Genomic DNA, 22,049 nt, shown 5'->3' on the forward strand with positions numbered 1-22,049 from the left:
CTTTTGTTACCAAATGAAAACACCTGACAATTTTCGATTCTGCATCCTCTTTTAAGACACAAACTGGACAACATTCACATTAATACTGACATGGTCGAGAGACAAAACATGGCTTCGAGGCAGTAAACTTTTAATAGCCGAGTGTGTCGGCCTGGGTTGACTTGTTGCAAAATTGCTTCAATTACGCCTTGACTCGGCTTCCTCGGCACAACAGATCTGTACACATGGCCTGTCATCAACTCCACACGCAATGCAGAAAGCATTTAAAGCACAACTGGCAGTTCAGCAGACATACAGCGCTTCCTTCTCCGCTATTGAACTCCTCTCTCGCCTTCCAGTTTGGAGGATAAATTAAATTGTGAATGGCATATTCCAGTTGCCAACTTTCATTCAGTGCCGAAAGGTCCGTGTCTTGTATGTGTGTGTGTGGGGTTCCTTCTTTTCCAGCAAATTCCAGAAGACTCTCTACACACACATAAAATGATACAGATGGACGAGCAGAGGCAGTGGGAAAAAAAAAAGATGAAGGCTTCGATGTGGTGGGAATAACAAACCCCGACAAGGTTGTAGATGGTGGAAAGAGCAGATGCTTTCAAGCATAATGGCTGTAATGTACTCAGGAGGATGTAGATTGAGACCCGTAAATAAAGGGCCATGTCTGGGCTGAGGAGGCAGACAAGATTGCTCTTCTGTCCTCAGACTTTGGCTTGGCAAAACGTTTTGGAGAAGAACTGGGTGCAGCTTTCAGGAAGATGTGGAAGATAAAGGCACTTGTCCAAAACATCAAGTCTTTTAAAGGTTAAGTAGTATTCCATTTTAGACCATAGCATCCAGTTGTTTAGAAATTCTTAACAAATATAAAATAATCTCTTTGGATTTCCTCATGCCTCTTCATTGGGATATAGCGTCATTGGGAGTGCAGGTCAGCAAAGGTAGAGATTTAGTTTAGATAGAGGTGTTTAATAGTAACTGCCCAGATGGGAAGGCACATGGGTGTTCGGGTGGCGTGGGACGTTGGGGTTGGGGTAGATGCCGGCAGTGGGCGAGCTCCAGTATGGAGCAGTTGGTCCGAAAAAGTTGGAGGAGGTAACCGGCATGGACGGAGGGTGAGGGGATACGAAGTTGACCTTCTGCTGGTGGCTGTGATAAGAAGGCACGTAGGCTAGGTCCGAGGGGTACTTGTACATGGACGACTCGGTGGGATGCGGCTGCAGCGCCTGGGCGATGCCGTGGAAGTCGAACTTGTAGGCGTAGCGCTTGCCGTGCACTTTGGTCATGATGTTTTTGTCGTAGTAGTAGCGCAGCGCTCGGCTCAGTTTGTCGTAGTTCATGTTGGGTTTGCTCTTGCGCTCGCCCCAGCGTCGCGCCACCTCGTCCGGGTCCGTCATCTTGAACTCGCCGTTGGTGCCCTCCCAGGTGATGCAGCCGGCGTTGGCGCTGTCCGACAGGAGCTCCAAAAGGAACTGCCAAAGTTGGATCTGGCCTGAACCTGATGGACAGAAGAACTTGAGCGAGAGATGCAGCAAAACATTTGACAGTTTTGTTAATTAACATACTTACCAGGATTGGCTAGGCGACTACTGGTGGGACCAAGTATTTGATAAGGATCTGTGAACAAAAGCAGTCATGTGATGATCATGAAAAGGATTCTGACCTGCACTAATTGGCATAGAACGGTGGTAAGTCGTGTAGTGAAAGACTTGACATGAAAGGAAAATAGACTATCAACAGATATTGGACTAAAAAGAAGAGTGGTAATATCCTTCCAAGGCGGATTCCACTGTGAGAATAGATTTGTCTCCCAACAATTCCATCTTGCCAAGCCTCTGTGAGGGGAGAGTTTATTAGTGCTCTAAAAAGGACAGGGTCAAAAATAACCCGAATTGGGTCAAAAATGGACTGACAAACAAACAAATTAAATTAATTCATTCACTCCAAGCCACTTTTCACTGCAGCAACCCCGTTCGCTCCCGGCTGTCTTACTGGATTTTGACTGATTTTGCAAGGCTCACAGAATATTGTGTTCTCTTGCTATAAAATCATGGAACCTACCAAATGAAAGATTAAAGTCTCGAGAGTACACTTGTATCAGTTTCCGTTTTTCAGCAATTAACATTAGAATATAGCTACGTTTCATCATTATTTACAAATCTGGTCAAAACACTGAGGAAAGGGGTTTGCTGCAACATGGCCCTGGTTGATCTCATACTTTGCTGCCACCTGCTGGCTGTTATTGTAATAACTGCAATTGCTTTAAGCAACGTATTCAGGTCTGAGGCTCCATCAAAACCTTCTGTACGCTCTAGCATAAAAAATAAAAGTATAAATACTTTTTTGGGACAATGGCAATAATTCAAATACAAGGTTTCAGTGTAAAAATGAGGAGTTGAACGGCTTCAGTGTTTTTTTGTAGTTGACGCTAAGGTGATGATAGTCGAATCAACTTTGAGTAATTGATGACTTAAATGCACTGTTTTTTTTCCCAGTCGTCAACGTCTCTGCACACCTCCAAACACAAGTTTGCTCGCTCACTCATTTCTCAGCACTTCCTTGCCTGCACAGGCCCCACCCCTGACTCATTTATCCAGACGCTTGCTTATGCAGTCACATTCAAGGCCTTGCAGACAGTCGGAAATCGCAACTGCAAGGTTGGTACTCACGGCAGAATCACAACAGTATATAATAATAGTACACAATAAAGAAGGAGGGGATACTTTGTCGCAAATGTGCAATTGTTCTACAAATACATGAACTGAAACTGACGCTTAAGACAAACTGTGAAAGACAATTACAGTGAACCCCACATAGATGCGGTTTGGCATTTTGTAATTTGGGTATTTGTGGATTTTTTTTTTTTACAACACATCCTTATGCTCAGGCCAAACTTGCCATCTGGTGACACCCAGAAAGGAAGCAATTCGACATAAGTTGTCCTTTGCCAGCATCTTGTGGATTCGCACATTATGGAGCGCTCACGTCAAAGTCTACTGGAATGCTAAAACACGCTCATCAGAGATGCTCCGAAGAAGGTCGGTGATACTCCGCAAGGAATTCAATTACATCACTGATGCTGTTGTAGTAAATACAGTACATGTGGTCTGCGAGTGACTGGCAACCAATCCAGGGTGTTGTGCACCTTTCACCCTTTTTTTCCAACCTTTTTATGTGACACAATAGGTGAAACTGTTTTGGTTAGCAACAAGAGTTCAAATGATCTCATCAATTATCTATTTTCATGTATATGAGTGAAAGCTAGTGGATAGTTACAGATACAACACAACCCATTCCTTTATTATTTATTTATTTATTTATTTTTGACACGGCAGGTCATCCCTGTTGAATATGAAGTCATAGTGAGCATTTCTTCCGGTACGGTATGTGATGTTTTTTTCTTGCACTTCTTCTACTGTATTTAGTTTTAGCCCACTTTAAACTCATTCTACCAATTTACAAGGTTTGATGCAGTGATGGCAAAAAAAAAAAAAAAAGAAGAAGAAGAAGGTAAACAGCTGATACCTGGTTGAGCTCTGGGCTGCTCAGCAGTCTTGGTCACATTCTGAGCAACCACGGGTGAGCCTACAGATGGAGAAAGAAAAATTGACTCACGGTAACCAGGTAACACTTTGACTTCATGTCTTGGAGATGGCGCCAGCAGCTATTAGCTAGACTGGCTAACCGACATGAAGCTGATTAGTGAAGTGCTTTTAGTCCTCACCTTTGGCACTGTGCATGTTGTTTGACCATCCCGTCCGCCGTACAGCATCATAGGAAGGATCTAATAAGAAAAAAAATGCAGACCAATGTCTAAAACATATCAATAATGAAAAGGTACTTTTCTATGCAATTTGCTTCCTTGCCTCCCTGTCTGTCTGCTGTCTGTGGTTTTTTTTCTGTATTTTTCAGCTTTTTGTTTGCACCTACGCCTTTGCAAAGGTGGCAGAGATGACATGCCAAAGAAGAAAATTTTAATGAACCATAGAACAGAAAAAAAGAACTTGGCCCTGAAAGCATTATTCATCAAAACAAATGTTTGCTTAAGGCTGCTTTTTTTTTTTTTTTTTTTTTTTAAATGAAGGTTGTTGGTGCACCCACAAAGTCTAGAAAGTTATTAGAATGATCAAGTCGAGTGCAGTTGTTAAACCTTTTACACAAGCGCCAACTTCTCTCGAAGTACCATCATCTTGACCAACATTAAAATACAGTAGCCCCAGGCAGCAGTTTCATTCCAAGAAGTGTTTTTTTTTTAATATTATCGTAAGTCACTGCTACATTATGGCGTTTGAACTACGCTTCTACTTAAAAGTTACATACAACTAAACTGCGCTAGATTAGAAACATAAGCCACTGTTACATTATTCACAGTTTGAACATTTATTTGAATGATTTTTAGTCATACCTGACCTGTACCACACATTGAGAATCAATGCTCTAGTCATATTGTAATCCCATTGTCAACATTCACAATGTATTATCCCCCCTTGTATGTGGTGACACTTTATCATCGCCGTGTACCAGATTATTTATCCAGCACCAACAGCACATTAATCAATTGTTGAGAACGCGGCTGAAGTGGCTCGACAGGATATCTGTCCAAAGCAGTTTTGTTGTGTTTGGCACACAGGGACGATTGTGGCACACTGTTGGACAACGATTACAGTTCACCAGGCACCTTGCGACACCCCTCGCCACAAATGAAAGGCGAATTAACGGCCAAAGTTCACAGTTCCACGTGCGGCGCGCTCACTTCCTGCCGTCATGAAATTTTGACAAATGGCCAACCCTGGCTCACTTTTGCGTGGATTCGCCTGTGTATCTGGAGGGCCTCCAGTAACTATCAGTCACTCTGACACAAACAGGTAAAACAGAGGATGTGACGATCCCCTGGCTGAGTCTCAAAGACACCCTGCTATACTCATAGTGCACCTGGCCAGCACCTTTGATGGCTTGTATTATTCTCACAGCTCAGGCAGTTGCCAGAACACACAGAATTCTAAGGTGTTTGGCAGCCATACTATTTTTTCCTTATTTTATTTCCAATTCAAATCAGTAGTTTCTCCCAGAAGGCAGAAGAGGTGTAAGAGTGATGACAGAGGTCACGACTGGGCTCCACACACTGTTTTCAAGGTTAAGAGGCAATCCCTTTTCCCATTAGTGGAAGCGGAATCTTTAAAACAAAACTCTGAAGATGACATGGCAAGTTTGGAACTTTTTATGTACATTAACATGGATATATATGCTGTTAATAGAGGCTGTTGTGGAATAAAATAGCTATTATACAAATGGAATGTATATATATATATATATATATATATATATATATATATATATATATATATATATATATATATATATATCCCATTTCGATCATTAAAAATTATATAACATGCACCAGAGAACGTCAGGAGCCTCATTTTCAGCAGCATCGCGCTCTTCTCAGGCACTGATCTATTGTGCCATATTGCCCTCTTGTGGACAAAAATATGTTGACAGCTCAACAAACAAACCACGCATCCTCTCCCATTGAAAATAATCAACTACTGTGCGGTAATAAAGAAATTGCAACTCTAACTTCTCTTTGAAATCAGCTCAACTCTGAAAAAAAGTTTCTTTCACAAGTTCAAAAACTTCTTTTAAATGGATGTTTAATGTCATATTGTTTCAAAGACTCATCTAAATGGGAAAATGTATGCTGCAGACTAATCTTTTCATCTCATCAATTATTTTCCACCTATTAAACATTTAAAACCCTAAAATATCGCCCCAAAGGGCCCATTCCAGGGGATGATGTTCAAAGTGGAGTAAAATGGCAATTGAGAATGCAGTTATAAGCATGAAGGCGATGGATATTAACTTGCAAAAAGTCATTAGAGTGATGAAAAGAGAGGGGGAAAAAGAGCGAAAGGGGACAAAGAACAAGCGCGCTGCCGTGGCTGAGGGGGCTGTCAGGTTCAATCTGGTGCAGGCTGAGGAGCAGCGAGTCCTGGGAGACTTGCGTTTCCTGCCTACCTCGCCTGCAGACAACCTCTCTTTGTTTTACTGGCCCTTTTTCTCCCCCCCCCAGCTCTTCACTCAAACCACCACCACTGACATCCCCCCAAAGCACCAACGCACGTCGACAGCACCTTGAAAGGAACACAGCAAGGCCTGCTCCATCTACTGTACATGCAGAGAAGATGGTGGCTAGAATTGAGAGAGGGGAAGAAATAAATCAGCAGTGGGATGCAAATATTGGAAAAGGGGGCAAAATGATTGGAATTTAGACGGAAAGCAATAGTAATGAACTTCTACTCTTTGTTCATAAACAGCCTTTAGAGCTTTACTGATATCAGTTTGAAGTTGTTGGCGTCACCAACACAACAGCACGACTAAAGAATGAAGGCGAGACGCCTCAAAATGTGTGACACCACAATCCACTTTTGTAACTCTTGTTTTTGTGGCGTTCACCACAGCCAGAGAGGTTGCGAGAGGGGAGCGAACGCACAGAAGGAGAAGCAGCAGATTTAAAACATACAAAAACCAGTCAAACGGTCTGGGGGGTAACGCAGAGCGAGCCAGCCACGCAGACGTCGACCCAAAAAGCGCAAGCCCAAATCGCCTCCCCCGCCCGCTCCCACCTCCCTCATTTTTCCAGGCTTTGCTCTGACTGTGACTCCAGCCAGTTTCCACTCTTGTCTGGGGTGTGGTGCACGCTCCTGGGACACGTTTGACTGCGCGACCGGTTAGTCAAAACAAGGCCCGAGTGCTAGACACAGAGAGGGCGAGAAAGGTGGAAAGACGTGATGAGAGATGGATGAGAGCCACTTTATGGAGAGAAGACTGGCACAACAAGCAAAGTCGCATCTTGGATGCTTTTCAAGTCATCTTTATGGCCTGTGAACAGCGAGACAGGCAATGAAAACACTCAACACAGATCACGTTTTTTTTCTGGCAAAGCCAACCATTAGACTTCATAAATACTAATACTAAGAGCCATTTTGACCATCTAACACGGGGAAAAAAACAGGTGAGCCACAAAATCATTTTGACATCTAAAGTGAAGATAACACTGCTGTTGTTGTTGTTGTTGTTGTTTTTATTACTTAGAATGACATTTGGAAAACAAACAACGCAATTTCAAATTAAATATTACTTATTTATTATCCAGACTTAGGGAGAGCAAGAGTTACTATTAGATTCTGACGGTATGATAACTGTGAACAAAAATATCACCGTAAAGGTATTATAAGGTATATATATATATATATATATATATATATATATATATATATATATATATATATATATATATATATATATATATATATATATATATATATATATATATATATATTTGGGTAAATATAAACAGCATTTTTTTTTGGAACACAATCCATTTTATTTTTAAACAATATATAGAAATATGAGAATAATATGAGAAACTTGTACCATGTTAAGTTTAAAAAAAAAAAAGTTAACATTTTGTACCTAATTATTCTTAGTAATTCACAGTGTCCCATCACTGGAGATCTATTTTTAGAAGATACCCCTCTACTTATGTTGACCTTGGGCTAAGTAGTACATGCTGGCACCTACTACACATGTACACTTTATTTATTTATTTATTTATTTATTTATTTATGTATTTATTTTTGTATACACCAACTTCTGCATGCCCGCTGTGACCCTTGTGGAGATGATGGATGGACTATTTTCATCATGTTTTTCAACAAACAAATTTGGATTGTTAAATAAGAGTACAATTCTTTTCATTGTAGAAATAAGTACTACAGTAGAATAAAACTAAAATTTAAAAAAAGAAAGAAAAAAAGAAGAAAAAAAAACTAAAATAAAGTGAACATGAGGGATTCAGTAGAGACATATACTGTCATCTAGTTTTCTAGGAATTGATAGAACAAATAAGTCTTATGTTGTGTATAATGTGTGAGACAAAAAAAAAAATAATGTTCCCGTTAATTTAAAACTTTTAAAGCATTCCATTTTGGAAGCTCAATTTCATTCTTTCTGGGTTATGGATGAAATGTTGAGCAGCTTTCGTGGGCCACTATTTGAGAAAGCTGCTCACCCACAAATAGCAACCACTGTCTTTCCTCATGTGCTGAAAACTGGACCATATGAATATGTTCCAAGTCATAAATCTCAACATTGCATACAGAAGCCAACACAGAATGACCCAAAAAGAAAAACAAAGTTTTACTGTTAGACTGAATCAACTAAAAATCACTATAGTGATTTACATTAAATTAAAATTAATATTATTTATATTAATATACAGTGCAGTGTATATGTGTACAGTATGTGTATAGTAATGCTAGAAAATATAAGACATACAAAAAGAAAACAAAATGTACACCCGATTAAATATTTTATAGTAACTTTCAAATAAGTGACCAGATGTCGAATGCCCCATTTTGGATAGTGACACTCAGTTGAGTAAAGCAATGTGACATGTTACAAGGAGACATGCAGCAAGCCACACGTGCACACGCATGCCAGTCCACAAGCAGACAGTTTTTTAAACACACACGCTGACGCACAGACAGACACTCACACCCTTTCATTGCTGCTACATTCCGTGTTTCATACGCTGCCTTTTATTCATAACATTGCGTTTTACACCGCAGTGTCTGGGCCAGATTAAGGGTTGTCTCCAGCGGGATGCTCGTGCTTACTCAACCCCAAAGAGTCTGCAAAGTATTTGGCTCCTCTCGAATGGCAATATGAACATGAACATCTGGCAGCGCTGATCTGCGAAACTGTCTGATAAAGGCTTATCCTGGAGCAAACTTTTTTTTTTTTTGCCTCACATTTTTACGATATATCGAAACCATACACTATGATTGAATTTGGTAGATAATTCTCACAAAAATATAAACAAAAAGAAAAACTGGGTGTTACGGGTGTGCTAAAAATCCCGCATTTTGCCCCCAAACATGACCTTTGACCTGATTCCAAATTAAATAGAAGGCTGTTCACAGATCGTTAAAAATTAAGGCATTTATCATCCTTCAAAATAAAACATTTTATCTTTAAATATAATGTGTGAACGTCTTTAAAATCCTACAGACAACAAATTTGCAATCGTTATCATCGGTCCTCGAGTACGTCCATTCTGAATTCTCCAATTCAATGTCAACATTAGTGTTGTGAACTATTTTGTGGTGAACTTCTTCTACTTGTACATTAGTCTGAGTATTAAAATGAGACACGTGTACACATGATGAAGATGTCACTGTCAATAAAAAAAAACCCGACTTACAGTTTGTTATTGTTTTTTAATGTGGAATATTTGCCACATTCATACGCTTGCATGACTGCTGAGGCCGTATTATAATCTAATGTATAATTTAAATTGATTTTATTATGTTGTATACAAAATATGGTTTATGAACAAATAAATAGAAAAAGCTTATAGAAAATTGCTGCGAATTTCATGCAATTTTAAGGAAAATGCTATATTGAGATATAGTTTATACGTCTTTGTTTAAAATTATCTGTCATTGTTTTTTTGGGGGGAAATATGTATCAAAATACTCATACTACAGGTATCAGTTTTAAAAAAAAGAAAAAAAAAGAAAAAAAGTGCTCTCGAACATTCATCAATTCTATTCTGTCAACAGTTTCACCCCCAGAACACACTATTATATCATTATAGATAATTAGTCCTTTATTTTCTTTATTAAACTGAAAGTGTTCAAGCTTATCGTCAATCAACAAATCTAAAATTGACCCAAATATAACAGGAGGGGTGTGTGTCCCATTTTTATGATCTTTTATGAAAGATAAGAAATGATCGACATTTGAAACCGTGCCACACACAAGAAAAAGTAATAACAACAAGCTAGAGCAGGTAGTTCTAGTTATTCACTAATTATATTATTCAGGGTCAGTAAGGTTGAGATTGCGGATATCACGTGATTACATCCTCTTTTTCTTAGCTGGGAGGAGTCTGGCTAAAGAATGGATCACATGTACGTTCACAGTCAGGCATCCCATAATAGAAGTCACCTCTTGTGAAAGGGAAATGCTCTTGAAGGGAGTGACCCGCTATCCGTGCCAGTGCAAATACCTGGTGCTGAGAAGCAGGAAGGCCGGGGTCGAGGGGTGACCCGGCAGAATCTTATCTTGCCTTCCCAACGGCGACTCGTACTGTACAGAACCCTCGCGACATCGGCCCGCTAGCGCTCGCCGCCTGGGCCAGATAACGAGTCCGAGGGCATTCTCGGACACTTATCAGACGCAGAGTTTCCTCTTTTCCTGCCTGGATGGGCCTCTCATCCTGCTTGTCGGGTTATCATTGTTATTGCAGTGCGCTCTCGCTCCTCTGGTGGTGACACCATATGGCCGACGTAAAGGATGTGTAGCTTTCTTTTTGCAATGGGAGATTGGGCCATGTTTGCGTTATGTCAGCACAGTAATGTTTGTAGAGTGAAAAGGTATCTGCAGGAAGTCACTCTGGGCGTTGTCCTGAAAGGCTTAGTTGGGCTTTTTGCTATGATTTTGTTGGAAATATCTCAGTCAAAAAATGAATAGCTGGTTGAACTTCAATTTGGATTCTTTTTGAAAACGACTCAAATTTATTTGGCAAATTGCCTGGATGGACGCATGATCGGGGGTAGAAGGTGGTCTCCAAATGCCGATCCTGAGATATTCTTGCCTTCCTTCTAAAATGTACTTTGCGTTAGCCAAGCTCCCGTATCTACTGTACATGACATGTATTTAAAGGGAGCCGCTTCAATTCATCGGGAGTTGGCTGCATTCCCACACGTTGCTGTTAATGTCTGCACAGTTAAGGTTTTATGACAGCAACAATTTTCAAAATCTGAAAAATTTGATGCTATATACTCAAAGTCTACACAACTTTTGTTTTTGTGACATAAAAAAATGAGACTATTTTATTTTAAACAAATTTAAATATGTTCCACCATTAATGTGACCCATGACCTGTACACCTCCAATGAATATTTTTTTCTAAACAAACATTTTTCAACAGTAACAACTTCATGTTTTTTTCTATCATGAATTTGATAGCATCATTATTTTTCATTTACAATTAACACCTTTGAAAAAGGCATTTTTGCCATGTGCTGTCGACAAAATGAAAATGAAATCATGTGCTCAACCAATCATGGCTTAATGTTTACAAGTTGTTTATTTGTACTTCCTTTCTCGAAAAAAAAACAAGTCGCTTGAGTTGTATAGATTATAGGCCACATTAACAGTAGAAAAAAAGTTTTTAAGCAGCTAGGAAACAGACTTTTTTTTTTTATATATTTATCTACTGTGCTTAATGTTTCCTGCCCTGCGATTGGCTGGCAACCAGTCCAGGGTGTCCCCCGCCTACTGCCCAGAGCCAGCTGAGATAGGCGCCAGCAGCCCCCGCGACCCTTGTGAGGAATAAGCGGTCAAGAAAATGGATGGATGGATGGATGGATGCTTAATGTTTCCAACAAGATACAAAACGTCCTTTGACTGCCCTCTTTTCAACCATCACATATGCACACTCATGCCCAATACAATCTGCTCTTAGTAGCCAATCATCCTCCTGGATCGTACACATTGTTGCCTCAGCACCTGCCACTGATGCATATCCACCTCATGCCTCTCGCCTCCTTTCCACAATCACCGCATTCACCGTCTGTCCTCGCCCTGCCTGCTGCGGATGGAACTCATCATCAGCACGCCACTTTTTAGCTCCTTGTTAATATGCTCCTATTCTCTCCAAGATGGCTTGTCTCATTTTGACACACAAAAGCTACACCTGCCGCCTGAGCTTGTTCAAAAGCGAGCGGGGAAAGTGCTTTGGACTCCCACTAGCAATTTGCTGACTTCTACTTCCCCTTTTCCCCCCTACTTTTCCTCTTCCATCTCTTTGTAGCTCACACCCCTATCCCATTTATGAATAGAAACATAGATTGCAAACAGAAACAATAATAAGTGCTCCTACCTTCTTTGGCAGCCAGACGTGGGGATGGGTCTGTGTGTGACGGTGTATTGTAGGATAATGACGAGCTACCTGCAAGGAGATCACAGATGAATGGCGTTAAAAGCTGACAAAGCCAGAAAATTGATTACAGTATAATGATAAATTTATATCGAGATGCCTTGAATGGGAAATCAACATTTTTCTTTCTAGTATAAGCATGACTTTCTGATTAATATTGCGTTTGTGGAACATGAACTAAACAGCAAAAAACACCAGATTTTAATTTTTGCCCGCCTAATTTCAGGGCTTGCCACTTGCTGTCGACTGAAAATGACAATACAGTTGCACGTCTCACCTGTTTTCTGAGTTTGGTCATGTGATGTTCGCAAGCTGAGCCGTGATTTGGTCGTTAGCTGAGACATGAGCAACTGTGATGTCATTTTCAGTGGACAGTAAGTGGCAAAATGGCCGCCCCTGTGATAGCTAAAAATGGGTGGGTTTTTCTGCTTAACTCATAATGCACATATGCAATATTAATCAGAATACCATGTTTAGACCAGTGTGGCTGTATGGAGTATGGAGGCATGAAACTGCCAATGTGGAGTAAACATTTTTGACTGGCAAATATGTATAAATGTATTTGCAGTATGTTTGAACATACTTGCAGCTAAATGCTAAAAACTTCAATTTTTTTCCCATTATTCCATGTAATATTGACCTGGGCAATATGGGGAAAAATGCTGAACCTTGCACTGCAAACATAATAAATCCCAAGAATTAAACATACACAACGGTTATGTTTCGAATGTATTGGTATTATGCAGGCCAAATGCTAAGTAAATACCATTATTTAAAAATAACACATTTTTAAAACTCTGTTCAACTAAACAAGTCAATACCCCGTAGCACTATGGGAAAAAAATGAAACAAAAATGTTTGCTTCATATTGGCAGTACCATGCTTCCATAATATAGAACATAAGATAAAAAAAAATAAAAAAATGTTTGCGTTGCATTCCCCTTTAAAGCAAGGATGGAGAGCCACTACAGGCAGCATTTTTTATTTCATCCGTCATGCAATTCTAAAAATAAATAAAACCTCAGAGGAACTGCTACAGAAACCCACAATAACTCATAACTAGTAATAACGAACATTTATTTGCGTGTTGCAACATGTTACAAAAATTTCATATAAAAAAAAAAAAATCCACAAATTTGCCCTAATCAAGCTTACTGACTGCTACTGTACTGGAGTTCAGCGTAAAAACAACCAGCAGGTGGCAGTAGAAAGTCCATTAGCACTCAGGATGCTCATAATATTTCGACTGAGGTCCCATTTTGGATATAATGAACTACTCAATGACATTTGTATAATGTAGGACTTGAAGCACCAAATAAACTCAATCGTCCAACATAGTCGATGCGCTTAAAATGTAGTAACAAGTCTCAAAGTCAGTCAGCGTTTTAATTGCAAAGTCTAGCCCTGAATAATAAAGGCTAGCTAGTCATTTCACCTTATGTAGCAGAACCCGGCCGGCGCTGCATTCCTGCACTTACACAGGCACCCTGGGCGGCACCAAAATGCTCTCTTAATTTTAGCTGCCCCAGGCATAAATCAGCGAGTGGAAAAACAGACCCAAAAAAAATGCGCAGAGAAAACACAAGAGCTGCTACTACGTGGAGCGTGTTACGATTTAGCACACAGACAGCTGCTGAGTTGGGAGGAAAGTTTTCTCTTTTTTTTTTTCTGAATTGGACAAAATGAATAACGGTGGAGAGAAGTTTGTGTATGATTTGATTCAGATCCTCTGTGCCTGTTAGTGTTGAGGGGGATGGAGTATCCAGCTAGGGCTCTGTTATTTTAGGGGGTAGCGCTAAAGGGGGCGAGGGGTGCTCCACAAATGTACGCTAGCCTCCCAACACCCCACCCCTCCTGGTTCTACCTATTCCACAGCACCCCCAAGGCTCTGGGTCTCGTTTAGAGACCTGGGGCCTCAGAACAGGGGAACCATTGTATGTGGCCGGGTCCCTGCACAGCAATCAAACGCAGCTCCTCATACAAAAATAATTCCTCATGCTGAGTGCAGGCACGCAAGAGGTGAGCGAGCCACCAAAGCAAGTGTGTTTGGAATAAGGCAGAACGCGTAGAAGGGAAAAGATTAACACAAAACGGGGGCGAGTGAGGGGAGAAGGAAAAGGCCTGTTTAACCCTTTTCCTACTGTGCGCCACATATGTGGGCTGACCCAGACAGGCAAACAGGCAGCATTGCTGAGAAAACCTCAAACCATCCCGCAGAGAAAGCCAGGATTGCTGTAACGTTGCAGAGGGAGAGCAAGGAGGGGTGAGAGCGGGCGAGAGAGGCAAATGACAGGGAATTTTGACTATGCTGCATATTTATTTGGAAGGCCTCTTCCTCCCTTCGAAAACAAACACGTCTTGCTAATCTGACAGCAAAGTGGCCTGCGAAAAAAAAAGAAGAAACTCTGTCTTTCTTGTTCCAGATTACATAATGTAACTGATGTTACAAAAATGAAGGTCCAATAGTAAGGCAGGGCCAAACACTAACAGAGTTTGGTTTCAAGCATCTCGATGGACCTCCGTCAACCAAGGTTGTTTATTCTGTGGAACCACAGGATATCATCACCTAAACATGCGGCATAGACTTTGTCAACAAACCAAGCTTCTAAGTAACTCACTTAAGAGTACTGAGCTATTTAAATGGAGACAAAAGGCTACTGTCAAAAGACATACAATGCTATCATGTTTTGATGGTTTGACTTCCCATTTGAGTCCGAAACAACGGAACTCAAATTAAACTTTTGTCATCATTTTAAAATTGCTACAGGTCATTGTAACAATCTCTCATACAATCGTAGCAATAAGTTAGTCATTGGTAATATGAAAATGTGAAAAAAAGAGCTACAAAAGGCCAAATAATCAACATAACAAAACGTACAAGTAGCCTCCAAGCCAAGCCCTCACTAAGAATCATTTGATGCGATTCGCAGACATCTCGCTTTAGCTAATTCCTGACAGCCAAACTTCTGTGCATTTTAAAGCCAAATCTGCACAATCTGCACAATGCTGAATAGGTAAGTTTGCCTCTAGCCAAAGCACAAGCATGGATGTACTGTAAATTGTAAGTTGAGAAATAATCATCTAGAGCTTGAGAACCACATAAACATTTCCCAAAAATAAATTCACCCCATTATCGTCTATTTTTATGTATTTATTTATCCATCCATCCATTCATTTTCTTAACCGCTTGCTCCTCACAGGTGCTGGAGCCTATCCCAGCTGGCTTTGGGCAGTAAGCGGGGTACGCCCTGAACTGGTTGCCAGCCAATCGCAGAGCACACAGAGACGAACAACCATCCACACTCACAAGCACACCTAGGGACATTTCTGAGCGCCCAATTAACCTGCCATGCATATCTTTGGATTGTGGGAGGAGAACGGAGTACCCGGAGAAGACCCACACGGGCACGGGGAGAACATGCAAACTCCACCCAGGAAAGCCGGAGCCTGGACTCGAACCCGAGTCCTCAGTACCGAGAGGTAGACGTGCTAACCACTCACCATGCCGCCTTTATTTATTTATTTATTTATTTATTAGCAAAATATACCAAAACGTTTTTGATCCTCACTGCATTGATCAGACGGTAAGGGTTGCTTGACCAAATAACAAGAAACAATAGTCCCCCATTGAGTCATCTGGGATTGAATTCAGCACTCCCTTGGCCCAGCATGGGATAAACATTATCGAAAAAAAGGATGGACGGACATAGGTTCTGAAAAAAAGGTAGTGAAGCATACTTATAAAACAGTCCACCATCATAATGTCTGTCCAACTGATTATCCAGTTGTCCGATATCAGCATTCCTATATGGTAGAAGCCATCTGCATCTCCACTTATTTGAAAGCGATATAAATTCTTGTAGCGCTGAATGTCTGAAGTCCCACGTTAAAGTGAGCAGCTGCATACTAGCTTTGTTTGGCTGCTAGCAGCATACGGCTAACAGTACAGGGCACAGAGCCAGGCCAGCCAGCCCCTGCACACCAATGATAACCTGCCAATAGAAGGAACTAATGCGCAAGAAGCTCAATAAAAATGTTGCGAGAGTAGAAAGAGAGAGAGGGAAACATTTTCCCTACTCAGCCTTTAAGGCCAGATGTTTATGGTCTGTATAAACTATTGAGGGTTAGAGAATGTCCCCCACTCAGCAACAGTGTGGTGCAGAAGCCCAGACTTATCGCTCGTTTTATTTTTTTCCTCCACTTTCCCATTTTGACTTGTCTACCACTGTAATCTATCCAGATACAAAAGAAACAGTGACAGTGGAGAAACAGAACTGTTGCTGTTTTCTAATGTTGCTCACTCATGACCAGCTTGGGCTGTTTCCATGCACTTTCCCAAAAAATCTTGAAGTGATACTCTCACACTGCCATTTTGTGTTTTGGTACTGCTATAACATCTACAGTCTTTCCTAACCTGGCTTTGTGTGTGCTCGGTTCCCTGCACATGTGGTATCAAACCGACCTACATGGGTGCGATAAAGCAAACAGTCCACGGTCTCTCCCCGACAGACTAATTTGAACAAATTCTCCAATTGCACCCCAAATTGAAAGCACATTGCGTTGCGGACAGCCATCATTTATAAAAATCGGGCTAAGTGACCAAAAATCAAGCCAAAATATTACACTGGCAACTACCCTTGTTACTACAAGCAGCTGGTTGGCCAGACACATGTTCCCATTGTGCTGGCAGAGGCACCGGTGTGGCTACCTGAATGATGTATCTGCACGGGGCACGGCGGCTCTGTTTGGCCGCAGGGTGGGGAAGTGTCTCCCAGTCCTGCGCCCAGTGTACATTCAGACCTTAATGACTGTGTGGAATGTTAATCAGAGGTTCAATAAACAGACTCACGCATGATGCACACAGATGTCTATGAAATGATTGCAGCGCCCATTTAGACGATTTACCGTCTGGAGGTGGGTGGAGGATAATGAATGAAGGTGAAGTCCACCAGATATCCCGTGACCGAAGATCACTAATACTTCCCGGACTTGGCGTCCCCTTCATCATTTTTGTGAGCACTTGAGATGCTCGGCCTGCCTCCAGTACTCATGAGTGGAGCCAGAAGTCTATTATCTGGACAGCTTTACTTTCGACTATGATTGTGCAGAAGGAGAAGAGCGAATGGATTTTGTTACCAAATCATTGTCCCTGCAGGGTCTGCCTCAACCCTCCAAACTCCTACTCTGTCTCTCTCAGACATTTGGTGCTACTAACGCACTTCGTCTTGCCCGTAGGCTTCCAGTGTCAATAATATGCTGTTGGCTTCCCAGACAGCTGCTCTGAAGCAGGTCAGCCCATGCACGGGAAGGGAGCATTCATTGCTTTTGTTTGTCGGGAATGGATCCAAAGCAATTTCAACGGGCAAGCGGCGAGGATTCCACAGCACACAAGGTCTAAATCAAAAGAGGGGGCAGAAACGGGCAAAGTCACGGTACAGCACGTAAGCTGTTGCTAAGTCATGGAGCCGGCGGCCATAATGAAAACTGCTGTGCCTAGTGGCGGTCAGACGGATCCACCCGCTGTAGCATTGCACAATGACGCTGTTATACTCATGACAAGCATCCCTCTCTGCCCTGACAACGTGCACGGGGAAAAACTGTTGACACCCACAAAGTACAGTTCCCATTACATCACGTTGAGGCCCGTCACAACGTTTTGGGAGTAATGTTAAATTTAGGGGAGACATCAATCACTCCACCCAGTGTGGTTTCTTGATATTCTGCAGCAGTGAAAGCAGCTCTCACTGTTGTTTAGCTTAGAATGCAAAGTATTCAATGATAGTTCCAACAGGTTTCTGTGATAATCACTGAGACCAAGCTGCTGCACTTAAAAATCTTAGCCCCACCAGATGTTACTTTTTTTTTTTTTTATTTCAAAGGCATTTGCATACTGCCTCAGCAAATTGCTTTGCGTTCCCACTTCCCAGCTGAAACATATGAAGCGGGATTCCATCGAGAGCCTCTTCAAAGGTAATAAGCTCGAATTTAGTTGCCTGGACACACTGGTCTAGCCTGCTTCCCGAGGCAATGCACCTGGACTCCTTTCCGAAGTCCATGTGGTTTGTACCACAACAAAGCGTAACAAGACATGCAGTTGATGGATATCTTGATAAGGCAGAACTGCTCAGGGTGACCAAAAGAGAAAACACAATGGACATGGTATAAAGGTAAGGAAAACAAAAGTAAAAATGCAAGCTCGTCAACAATCACCTAGCGTTGTAGTCAAGATCACACCAGCCGAGACCAAGATATTATTGAGACTTTAGAGTATGGAGACCGAGACAAGACCATGTGTTTTGGAGATTTAGACCGAGACAAGGCCAATAAGACTTTTGGTGATTGAGACAACAAGACCAAGATTGTATACGTCAAAGAAAAATCACAATTTACATTTACAACAAAAACAAATTCTGCAATCTACGTCCAATGAAACAAATCTGCATTCTGACAGTCGTACTGGCCTGTTATTGACCGCTCAATAAAATCCTGAGTTCCGGGCCCTGTCAGAGACGGAGAGAAAATGTCTAGACCCTTAAGAAGTGGTCTCAAGACCGGTCTCAAAGACCAAGTCTTGAGAACTACAACACTAGAATCATCAGTGATCAATACTGAACAACGCTGAATCTCTTCCTTTGTGTCTGTGGCTTCAGTTTCACGCATATAATTTATAGAATGTCACCCAAACAACTCCCTTCCAGATTTGCTGGAAAGTACCTTCCCTTTTCCAAAGATTTTCTACCACCACGTCCATCAGGGAAAGAACCCTTCTTCTACAGACTCTGGATAAATCAATCATCAAATCAAAAGCCTGTTCGCAATTACTTGACCATTTTTTTGGAAAGCACACTTACTTTCCCTGAGGTAATTGAGATGAGAGAGAAGAACTTCGGCATTGTACATGGTGGTGAGCCGGAGGAAGTCGTCCTTGCTCATCTTGCACAACTCTTTGCCGTCTGTGTTTTGAAACACGGATGTGTCAATCTCCAACAGGCCGTACTCCTTGATGGCCCACTCCAGCCACTGACGCACGTGGTCCTGGGACCACAATGAAGGATCTGCGGGAGGAAGGAACACAAGTAGTCATTTATTGCCTGTACATACTACTTGAACTTGCATCTGGACTAGAAGTGAGGGAGCTGAGCAGCTAACATCTCGTGGCATAAAGGAATAGGAAAAAATGAACAAGTTGAAACCCGAATGATTTATCAGTGGCGGACGTGGCTCAGTTATTAGATATAAATAATTCTTTGTCCTCCTAAAACCACAGGAGGAGTCATCAGAGCAGGATAATGTTTCAGGTAAAATCGACTTTCACGGGGGAGTCTTCATTTTCAAATCCCTTCCTGTCATTGTTCAACATTTCTTACATATAGTTACATCTGGAGAGACTTACTCAACAAAGCGTAATGTCTGTTGGATATACTGCTTCGGCAATCTGGATCCCAGACTGATAGCCGTCAAGGTGCAGCCTCCGTGTACTGTAGGTGGTTAAACTAGTATCTGTCTGCTTTAATTTAAAAGATCACCACGATGTCAGTTTGCTGCGAATGCTTTCGGAAAAATTGAACCCCTCCCCGTCTTTGTGGCTTGAATGAATAATTCTGGCAATGTGACATTTCATCGACGTTACAGTGCTGAAACTGCACTTGTAGCTACACGAATTGTGCCATTTCACATATTTAATGATTAACTTGGTGAAACCATAGCTGTTAAAGAAATATAGCTCTGGCAGACATCAGGAGATATTTCGACTTGCACACACTTGGCCACACTCTCGTGGGAGAGATGAAACGCTGGCACCCAGCTAAATGAAAATAGGCCTGTGTTGGCAAAGCTGTGTCAAAACAGAAGGACTAAAGAAGAAAATATTAAGAAAATAAGTCATTGCTCTCACTCGTATAAGAAATGGATACATTTACGCAGGTTCATACAGTAGTTGTTTGATTCGATGACTTACCAGCTGGTACAATGACTCTCCGTTCATTGGTGGTCATGTTGGGGGGAGGGGCGGTTTTCTCATCCATGTAGTTTCCATAGTTCATCTGAGACGTCTCGTTACCCCCCACCAGTTTATTACATTTGCCCACGCTGCAGTCCACTGGAGACTCCCTGCTGAGCACACACAAGTATATTGCAAAAAAATATTATGACGTCTTGCCAAATGGTTGTTGGCTAAAGCGAAAGGCAGCATGAGTTAAAACAAGGCTGTTCTCAAGGGAGTTTGTCAGGTTTCTAAATAGTAGTTATCTGGTGTTAATGTTCAATACAAATAGCAATTTAAGGATTTATTATGAAAAAATAGAGACGGTTAAATCTCACATTTTCAGTGTCCACCATGTGTTTGAGTCATCAGGATTTTGTTTGCTCCAGTTGCTGGTGGAAAATCTTGAAGCTTGTAAATATTGCACGACACTTTTTTTTTTTTTTTTTTTTTTTTTGCTATTCTGATGGATTAGTACTTTTGTAGGACAGGTTTAGTTAAATGCTGTAATCTTGCATGCTTTTGGGTACTTTGAAAAAACAACAACAGTAAATACAAAATGATGACTAAATTCTCAACATTTGACCATTGCATTTCTGCAATGTTTGTTGGATAAGTTCAATGTATCACTATGAGCATTGCCAATTTTAAAATCTGAATCATTTTTGTTGGGCAAGTATGTTTGAAGCCTTTAGTCCGTGTCACACTATTACTATTGCTGAACATCAGGTACGTTGTGAGAAATTGTCCAATTTCCCTTTTTTCCATTTATATTTACCAAAATTATGTATTTAATGCCCATCTAGTTATGCCGGTCACATATATTGACAGGCTGAGCAATTAAATGCTCATTCACAAGATGGAAAAAGAAGAACAATTAATATATGTATCTATTTGTTGCCATAAGAAAAGCGTAAGAGTAAGCTAATTGATCATCAGTCTTGTTTTCATTTTACTCTACTTTTTGAGATTTTTGGTTTGGTGCTGCACCCTGAGATTAAAGGTAAAATATGTATTTAGTCTCAATAAATGTCAGGAAAACATTTGGCACCACACCCTAAATAGATGCCACCTGGTGGTAACAGTACTTAGCTTTAGCATGACTAAAAACTCCACACAATGCAATACAAAAACAAAAACGTTCAAATCTTTAAAAAAATGATATTGAATGCACGTAGTTGGATTTCTTACCGCGATCCGTTCATATGCTCATATTCTCGCTTGACATTGACCCGCACTGGCTGGTTGATCCACTCCTGCTGTGGGGGTAATGGGTTGATTTTGTGAGTCTGGCCGTAGTCCTGCGCGCCAGATGCAGTCATGTCTGTCTTGGGGAGCGGGGCAGCGGCGGCGTACGGAGGCTCAAATAAGGACTGGTCTTCACTCACCACTGATAGCGCCTCCTGTAAAGAGAAGCAACAATCATGAGGCAGCTCAAGCAGGCCTTAAATCGTAATGCTAATTCGGCAGCATGTTTTTCAAGGGCTAATGATGAGTATTGTATGAAATGATTTAGGATTTGAAGCAATGGGAAAAGTTGGCAAAGCTCTGTCCATAAAAGTGGCTTTCATACTCACACCATGAATAACATGATGCATTTACAGTAAAAAGCTCAAATGTCCGGCCCGCTAGCTCACTTTGGTGTTTTAGTGATGATATTCACATCAGTCATGTCATTTTGACATGGTACCAAATTAAATAGTAGGAATTAGGGATGTTCAATACCACTTATACAGAGACCAATGCCAGTATACAGTACTCAACTCTTGAGTAGTCATCAATACCAATACCATGTATAGAAATCACTAGTTCTTTTAATAAATAAATCCCCTCTCCCCCCAAAAAATATACAGACAATAAAAAAAAGACATTTTTTCCCCCCCAATACAGTATTTTCCCTTAAAATTGCATCAAACTAATGGCAATTTTCTGTTCTTTTAATAACTAATTTCGTAAAATGGCCATGTATCAGTTGTTGTCGCAAATATGATATTTTGAACTATGACCTGGTATCGGCCCGATACCAATACCTAGTTTCAGTACTCACCCATAACTTGTTGGAATTAT

The 22,049-nt window shown here is 41.1% G+C and overlaps 1 protein-coding gene across 5 annotated transcripts in view; it reads right to left on the minus strand.

Moving 5' to 3' along the window:
• Nucleotides 1-30: 30 nt before the first annotated feature.
• The window catches only part of fli1 (Fli-1 proto-oncogene, ETS transcription factor), a 36,555-nt gene continuing 14,536 nt past the window's right edge, over nucleotides 31-22,049 (minus strand). For 3 of the 5 annotated variants that reach the window (XM_077541784.1, XM_077541783.1, XM_077541786.1), the window contains 8 exons: nucleotides 21,174-21,385; nucleotides 19,959-20,113; nucleotides 18,853-19,056; nucleotides 11,945-12,013; nucleotides 3,716-3,775; nucleotides 3,517-3,576; nucleotides 1,561-1,608; nucleotides 31-1,489 (listed from right to left, as the gene is read on the minus strand). In XM_077541784.1, coding sequence (XP_077397910.1) covers nucleotides 960-1,489; nucleotides 1,561-1,608; nucleotides 3,517-3,576; nucleotides 3,716-3,775; nucleotides 11,945-12,013; nucleotides 18,853-19,056; nucleotides 19,959-20,113; nucleotides 21,174-21,385 — 1,338 coding nt within the window. In that variant the 3' untranslated portion in view covers nucleotides 31-959. The remainder of the gene's footprint in view (nucleotides 1,490-1,560; nucleotides 1,609-3,516; nucleotides 3,577-3,715; nucleotides 3,776-11,944; nucleotides 12,014-18,852; nucleotides 19,057-19,958; nucleotides 20,114-21,173; nucleotides 21,386-22,049) is intronic. The other 2 variants (XM_077541785.1, XM_077541787.1) reach the window with 1 other exon arrangement.

The sequence above is a fragment of the Festucalex cinctus genome, chromosome 13 (genome assembly GCF_051991245.1).
Source record: "Festucalex cinctus isolate MCC-2025b chromosome 13, RoL_Fcin_1.0, whole genome shotgun sequence".
In the NCBI taxonomy this organism is placed as follows: Eukaryota; Metazoa; Chordata; class Actinopteri; order Syngnathiformes; family Syngnathidae; genus Festucalex; species Festucalex cinctus.